Genomic DNA, 8,391 nt, shown 5'->3' with positions numbered 1-8,391 from the left:
TTGATATATCATATTTCACACTTTGATTCAAGTGGGTTATGAACTCCCATTTTTACCCCGTATACAGATTGCAGAATCACATCTGCTGCCTGTTGGTTTATTTTTAAAATATAATTCAGAAGCAAGGCTGACCTGCCAATCCTACTGGCAATGTAAACAATGTATCTGTTGGTCTTTAATTGGTGGATATTATGGTGCTGGGATGGGGTGGGGGGGATTCATTGTGAAACAAATTAAGTACCATCTGTTACCCCATCACTTTCCTTCCAAGCATCCTAAATGTTAGCAGATTACTTAGTTCACAGCCTTGCCCCAACTTGTCCGAGTCAGTGCAGGCAGAGAGGAAGAATGGGGGTGGCAGAGAAGGGACACACCAAGAAGGGAAGCCCAAGAGGGAGGGGCAAGTGCCTACACTCTCCACCTTCCCAGCATTTTCCTCAGTGCCCTGGTAACCTCCCTATTCCTCAGGCTGTAGATGAGTGGGTTGAGCATTGGGGTAAGAATGGTGTAGAAGATAGAGGTGGCCCTGTCTCTTGCTGGTGTCCTAGCTGAGGCCCTTTGCATATAGCTAAATATGGCTCCACTGTAGTAGAGGCCCACCACAGCCAGGTGGGAGGAACAAGTGGTCAGAGCCTTCTGCTTCCCCTCAGTGGAGGGCATCCTAATCACAGCTGTGAGGACCCGGGCATAGGAAGCCACAATGACTCCCAGGGGCAGCAGCAGCATGACCACACAGCATGCATAGATGAGGTCCTCAAAGAGGGACGTGTCAGCACAGGAGAGACGCAGAAGGGCAGGGACCTCACAGAAGAAATGGTCCACCTCCAGAGAGCCACAATAGGGAAAGCTGAAGACTGTACCAACATCGATCACACTGTCGGCCACCCCACCTATCCAGGATGCCACAGCCAGCAGATAGCAGGTCTTCCAGCTCATGAGCACAGAGTACCGCAGAGGGTGGCAAATAGCTACATACCTATCGTAAGCCATCACTGCCAAGAGGAAGCACTCGGCTCCTCCTACCATGACCACTAGGAAGATCTGAGCTGCACAGCCTGCCCAAGAGATGAACTTATGGCCTGAGAGAAAGTTGGCTGCCATCTTGGGCACCACAGCACAAACCATGGTCAAGTCCATGATGGAGAGCTGACTGAGGAAAAAGTACATAGGAGTAAGCAGGCGCCTGTCACCCTGGATGAGCAGGAGGAGAAGGATGTTGCCAGTCAGGGCCGCAGCAAAGGCCAAAAGGACCAGGGAAAAGAGGAAGAAGTCATATGATGAGTGGCTGAGCAGACCTCTAAGGATGAAACTCGATAGGAAGGTGTGGTTCCAGAGCTCCATAGCCATGACCCTGAGAAACAAACAAAAGAACAAATAAAACTATTTTCCTGCCATCTCTAGGGAACAAGGAAATACTTGTTTGTTTGTTTGTTTGTTTCCAAAAGTAGACCCTGCATGTGAGAGTGATCTGGCTATGCCATCTGCAACCTCATTGATTACAAGGGTTGATCTGGCTGATGAAACAGGTGTCCCCGTCCTCCCTCAACACTCCATATGCGACCCTCCCAAAACTGAGCTCTGTGGAAGAGGAACACCTTCCCCAATAGAGGCTAGTTCTTTGGTCATAGATATGCTAGTAGCTGTACTCCCCTTCTAGAACCTTCAGACAAGCTCTCAAAAGACAGAGCCTTCCTCCTTTTCACACTGCCCTACTCTTTTTTCCTACACTTAAAGCCCATTTTTTCTCAGTTGTCTTCTGTCCAAGCCAGATTTGATCCTTTTTTAATTTTGAAAGATGAAGGATAAGGCAAGCAGAGGCAGGGAAACCAGAGGGTGCAGGAAGAGAGAAGGGTAGTGAATAAATGCCCAGTGAATAGCTGTAGATGTTGGAAAAGGACAAATAGATTTAAGAGGTATGGAAAGTGAATGGTTGGAGGACAAGATAAGGGAGAAAGGAGAGGCATGGCAGGTTTAAAGGCTAATACAAATTAAAAATAGAGATTTAATTCTTCTTGTTAAAAATAATGAGATTCTTCCCCAACTGTCTTAGAACATTTAATTTGAACACTTGTAAGTTCTATCTGAAATGTATGTAAATCTTTTTAAAACTTTTAAAACTAAGTAAATTTCTTGCCAGCATTCTGACCCAGGAATGTCTGATGTCTCAAGGACCTGAGAGCCAGATCTCTTCGAAATATGATTACCAAGAAGGATCATGGAGGAGCTGAGATTGTAGCTCAGTGATAGAGCACTTGCCTGGCACATGGGAAGCCCTAGGCTCAATCCTCAGCACCACATAAAAAACAAATTAATAAAATAAAGATTTTTTTAAAAAAAAAAATTTAAAGACTGTGGAATGGGACATGGTGGTGCACATTTGTCATTCCAGTGACTCAGGAGTCTGAGGCAAGGCAAAGCACAAGTTCAAGACCAGCCTGGGCAACTTATCAAGACCTTGTCCCAAAGTAAAATTTTAGAGAGGGCTAAATATATAACTCAATGGTAGAGTGCTTGTCTACAAGTGAAAAGCCCTGACTCAATCTCTAGCACCAAGAGAAAGGAAGCTCAGGGACTGGAGATAAAAAATAAGGGGTAAAGCACTTGTCCAGCCTGTGTGAGGCCCCACTAAGAAATATTGTGCTCTTATCTCTCAGTCTCCATGGAACAGTAAGAGCCTAAATTCAGCCTGGCATCTCCCTCCAAGATGCAGAACTACCTCCTATCAGAAAGATGTGAGAAGTTTATTTTTCCTTTGGATTAGGCTAATTAACTAGCACATTGTCACTCCAAATGTCAAGTGAATTTAAGATAAACTATGTACAATAAATGGATGTCAATTCCTCTTAAGATGAAAATTTGAGGACACAGAAAAATAAACCAAGTATCAAAAGGAAAAGTATCCACGAACAGTTGCAAAACAAGTAATTCAAGAGAAACCCAGACCCTCCCCAACTGCCCCTGGCCCAATGGCCCTTCTAAAAGTAACCACAGGAGGGTAATGTGAAAGCACTGGAGAAACTGGCTTTTAGTCATGAAACTCTGCCTTGCCTCTATATCCAGTTCAGCCCCTAGTTACTGTCCCTCTATAAATATTAATACCCAAGACTAAGAGATTGCACTTTCTCTTTCTGGAGATGACTTACATTCTCTCTTGAAAGTACTTTGTTGTTTTGCCCCCAAAGTTTCTCACTCTCAAGATGACTGGTGTTAAAGCCAGTCCTGATGGCACATACCTATAATCTCAGCGGCTCAGGAAGTTGAGGCAGAAGATAGCAAGTTCAAAGCCAGCTTCAAAAATTTAGCAAAGTCCTAAGCAACTTAGCAACACCCTGTCTCAAAATCAAAAATATAAAAAGGCTGGGGATGTGGCTCAGTAGTTAAGTGCTCCTGGGTTTAATCCCCAGCATACACACAAGAAAAGATGACTGATATTCTCCCAAAATAAGACCCCTATTTCAGAAAAAGAAAAAAAAAGAATTCAAGAATGTCCCCTAAGATGTTGGACAAAATTTCAGTTAGACAAGAGAAGTATGATTTAGTGACCTATTTCATAGCATGGTGACTACAGTAAATAAGTATTGTATATTTCCAAATTTCTATAAGTATATATTTAAAATATTCTCACCACAAAAAAATGATAAGTATGTGAGGTTTGTTAATTAGCTTCATCAAATCATATCGTAATATCATATCAAGTATTATTTGTCAATTGAAAATAAATATATTTTTTAAATCCCTTAACAGAAATTGGAAAACTATCAAGGAAAGACAAAGAATACCGACACAGAAATGATAAGAAAGTATTTATGAACACAAGGAAGCAGGAGTGAGATACCTGGGGGCCTACAGTCATGATCAGGTTCTCAGATATGTTTATGTCTCTGGAAAACCTGGGAGTATGTTTACACATGCAGATTCCTTGCTCTGCCCGATGTCTCCCACAAGGTTCTAGTTCGCTGGATCTGGATGGGACTCTGCAGTTAGTTATTTTTTAAAAGCTTTTCATCCATCAGTTCAGGAGGCTGAGGCATGAGGATTGTGAGTTCAAAGCCAGCCTCAGCAACTTAACGAAGGCTTAAGCAACTCAGTGAGACCCCGTCTCTAAATAAAATATTTAAAAGGGCTATGGATATTGCTCAGTGGTTAAGCACCTCTGGGTTTAATCCCAGGAGGAGGAGGAGGAGGAGGAGGAGGAGGAGGAAAAAAAGCTCCTTGTGTGATCCTGATGGGGAAATAGATTCACACACAATTGGTTCAGAGCAATGTGGGTACATAACTCTGTTCTCTTTTTGGCAGAGGTAAGGAAAGCTATCTGGAGTCAAAGATTGGAAACAAATATGAAAAAGTAGAGGACGCAGACCCAACACATTTCAGAGATATGCTGGTAAATGGAGTCAGAGAAGGCAAAGAGGTAGAATCCAAGTTCAACGTAGGCCAAAATGCATAGAACACGTGGCCAGGAGGCAACAGGCCTATCCACAGACTTTGAAACTCAGTTCAGAGCCTAGAGAATGATGATAAAAATTTGCCTAGGAAACTAAGATTAACATCTTCCTGGTTTCCAATTCTGACAATGTTTGTGAAGTCTCTGTGTCCAGCCTGACACTCTCCAGAAAGCCTGAAGCTGAAGCTTCAAATCACCCTAATTCCTCCCAGTTCCAATCACCTTCAGACCTTCATCTGTCAGGTCCTCCCTCACCTCCTCAGTGTCTATCAATCTATTGATGTTCACCTTCTACTTTACCTGGCAAATCCTTGGCAATGTGTGAGCCAGTGGTGGCCTGGGTAAGGCTCCTTAGGCACACTCTTCCCCCCAATTTCAGGGGCTCCAAGTACAAATTTATAGAAGTAACCATCCAAGATGTTCTGTTTCTTACAAAATTGATAATGAGCTCAGGTCCCAGGTTATACCTCCAGTTATAGGGCAGATGTCTTGGGACACCAAACACAACTCTTAATGAGCCTGGGGAATAAACAGACACTCTGCAACAAGAAGGAAATCAAAATAATGAATTGGCTTCAGGACAAAACTCATTCCCTATAGTCCTAACTCTGAAAACTACCCCATACTCCCATCTAAATGAAGAAAGAGACTCCCAGGGGACATCCCCCAACATAACCCTTGTACACTTCCCTAGGAGGTATCTCCATTCTAACCTTACCCTAGGCACTGAGTGTTAGAGTGAATATCTTTTTATACTCTGGGAGTCTGGGGAGTTTTTTGTTTGTTTGTTTTTGTTGTTTTGTTTTGTTTTGCAGCACAGAGGATCTAACCCAGGGCTTTGCACATGCTTTGTGAGTGCTTTACCAATGAGCCCCACCAGAGCCCTACCCTGGGAGTTTTGCTAATGGATAACAGGAAGTGGAAACTGGTCAGGTATTACATGCCTTCAGTTTATGTCCTATACTTTTATACACTTAATCACTGGTTGATCATTGCTCATTCAACAAGTAATTATTGAGCAACGTGGAAATAAAGGAAAACCTACCAAATGAAATCAAAGCCTATGTACCCAGAGTTTTCTATAGCAAGGGAGTCGATCACTATCATTTGACCATTTGGTAGAGACTCAAAGACAGAGGAGTGGGAAAGTTTTCAATTAACAAAAATCATGCCTCAGATGAACTCCCTGGTTTTGCTATTGCCTCTGCAGAAAGCTGGGGTGGAAAAATTTTAAACTGGACAAAAAACAAGAGAAGGTGTGTTCTGACTGGACGCTGTTGTTTTAGAGAAGCTAGAGAAAGGCTAACTAGAAGCAAGCTCTCCTATTCACAATTGATTGTGTGTAAATTGTGAAAAAAAAATATGGCTTTCTCTGGTTGATCCTAAGTTGGAAGCAGAGGAATGAATTAGAAAAACAGTCATTTATTAGTCAAGTCCTGGCCATTTAGTGCCAGTTGTTGCAGAATTTATTCTTTAGCTTCCTACATTACTAAAGATAGCAATCTGATTTCCTACAAGTCAGATGCATAGCATTTGACTTCCTGAGCTTTTATTGTAGATATAGAGGTTGTTTTCCTGAGCAGGTTGCTGTAGACTGTGGTCAGAGTTTCATTTTTATACGTGATCTATCCATTGTTTATATTTAAAGTTTCTCAGTGCCTATAAATGTGAACATCTAAGACTGATTATTTATTAGTAGTAGTAGTAGTAGTGGTAGTACCAGGGTTTGAACCCAGAAATACTGACCACATCCCAGCCCTTTTTAGTTTTGATTTTGAGACAGGGTCTCACTAAATTGCTTAGGCCCTTGCTAAGTTGCTGAGGCTGGCTTTGAACTTGTGATCCTCCTGCCTCAGCGTCCTAAATCCCTGGGGTTATGGGCATTCACCATTGCACCCATCAAAGACTGACTTTAAAAAATTGTTTATTAAGGCATAACAATTATACAGAATATTGGGTTTCATTGTGGCATATTATTACATGCACATAACATAGGCTGACTTTTGTATAGTAAAACACTCACGAGTTTTATACTTACTTCTATACTTCTGGATTTGATTTACTAATGTTCAATTTGTGATTTCTTCTTCTATTCATGTGGAGCTTGCCTGTTGTTTTCCTTTCCAGTAATATCCTTATACTTTATAATGTCAAGGAGAGGCTATTCTAATAAAATGAGTTGGAATTTCAGAAGATATGTTAGTCAGCTTTTTTTTCTTTTTTTTATTGGTTGTTCAAAACATTACATAGTTCTTGATATATCATATTTCACACTTTGATTCAAGTGGGTTATGAACTCCCATTTTTACCCCGTATACAGATTGCAGAATCACATCAGTTACACTTCCATTGATTTACATATTGACATACTCATGTCTGTTGTATTCTGCTGCCTTTCCTATCCTCTACTATCCCCCCTCCCCTCCCCTCCCCTCTTCTCTCTCTACCCCCTCTACTGTAATTCATTTCTCCCCCTTGTATTATTTTTCCCTTTCCCCTCACTTCCTCCTGTATGTAATTTTGTATAACCCTGAGGGTCTCCTTGCATTTCCATGCAATTTCCCTTCTCTCTCCCTTTCCCTCCCACCTCTCATCCTTGTTTAATGTTGGTCTTCTTCTCATGCTCTTCTTCCCTAGTCTGTTCTTAGTTACTCTCCTTATATCAAAGAAGACATTTGGCATTTGTTTTTTAGGGCTTGGCTAGCTTCACTTAGCATAATCTGCTCATGCCATCCATTTCCCTCCAAATTCTATGATTTTGTCATTTTTTAATGCAGAGTAATACTCCATTGTGTATAAATGCCACATTTTTTTATCCATTCGTCTATTGAAGGGCATCTAGGTTGGTTACAGAGTCTTGCTATTGTGAATTGTGCTGCTATGAACATCGATGTAGCAGTGTCCCTGTAGCATGCTCTTTTTAGCTCTTTAGGGAATAGACCGAGAAGGGCAATAGCTGGGTCAAATGGTGGTTCCATTCCCAGCTTTCCAAGAAATCTCCATACTGCTTTCCAAATTGGCTGCACCAATTTGCAGTCCCACCAACAGTGTACAAGTGTACCCTTTTCCCCACATCCTCGCCAGCACTTGTTGTTGTTTGACTTCATAATGGCTGCCAATCTTACTGGAGTGAGATGGTATCTTAAGGTGGTTTTGATTTGCATTTCTCTGACTGCTAGAGATGGTGAGCATTTTTCCATGTACTTGTTTTTTTTTATTGGTTGTTCACAACATTACAAAGCTCTTGACATATCATATTTCATACATTAGATTGAAGTGGGTTATGAACCCCCAATTTTACCCCAAATTCAGATTACAGAATCACATCGGTTACACATCCACAATTTTACATAATGCCCTATTAGTAATTGTTGTATTCTGCTACCTTTCCTATCCCCTACTATCCCCCCTCCCCTCCGCTCCCATCTTCTCTCTCTACCCCATCTACTGTAATTCATTTCTCTCCTTGTTTATTTTCCCATTCCCCTCACAACCTCTTATATGTAATTTTGTATAGCAATGAGGGTCTCCCTTCATTTCCATGCAATTTCCTTTTTCTCTCCCTTTCCCTCCCATCTCATGTCTCTGTTTAATGTTAATCTTTTCTTCCTACTCTTCCTCCCTGCTCTGTTCATATTTGCTCTCATTATATCAAAGAAGACATTTGGTATTTGTTTTTTAGGGATTGGCTAGCTTCACTAAGCATAATCTGCTCTAGTGCCATCCATTTCCCTGCAAATTCTATGATTTTTGTCATTTTTTATTGCTGCATAGTACTCCATTGTGTATAGATGCCACATTTTTTTTTATCCATTCATCTATTGAAGGGCATCTGGGTTGGTTCCACAGTCTAGCTATTGTGAATTGTGCTGCTATGAACATTGATGTGGCAGTATCCCTGTAGCATGCTCTTTTAAGGTCTTCAGGGAATAGTCCGAGAAGGGCAA

General features: G+C 41.5%; 1 protein-coding gene across 1 annotated transcript; it reads right to left on the bottom strand.

Moving 5' to 3' along the window:
• Window positions 1-408: 408 nt before the first annotated feature.
• LOC308647543 (olfactory receptor 2M3-like) lies at window positions 409-1,516 on the bottom strand (the record flags this gene model as incomplete). Its single annotated transcript, XM_081291727.1, has 1 exon — window positions 409-1,516. Exon 1 carries the CDS (start codon window positions 1,345-1,347, stop codon window positions 409-411), a length of 939 nt encoding a protein of 312 aa, XP_081147853.1. The 5' UTR covers window positions 1,348-1,516.
• Between the last annotated feature and the right edge of the window lie 6,875 nt (window positions 1,517-8,391).

Source organism: Spermophilus citellus (assembly GCF_964194105.1).
Source record: "Spermophilus citellus genome assembly, chromosome: 1".
NCBI classification, from domain to species: domain Eukaryota; kingdom Metazoa; phylum Chordata; class Mammalia; order Rodentia; family Sciuridae; genus Spermophilus; species Spermophilus citellus.
This window is presented reverse-complemented; position numbering and strand designations above follow the sequence as displayed.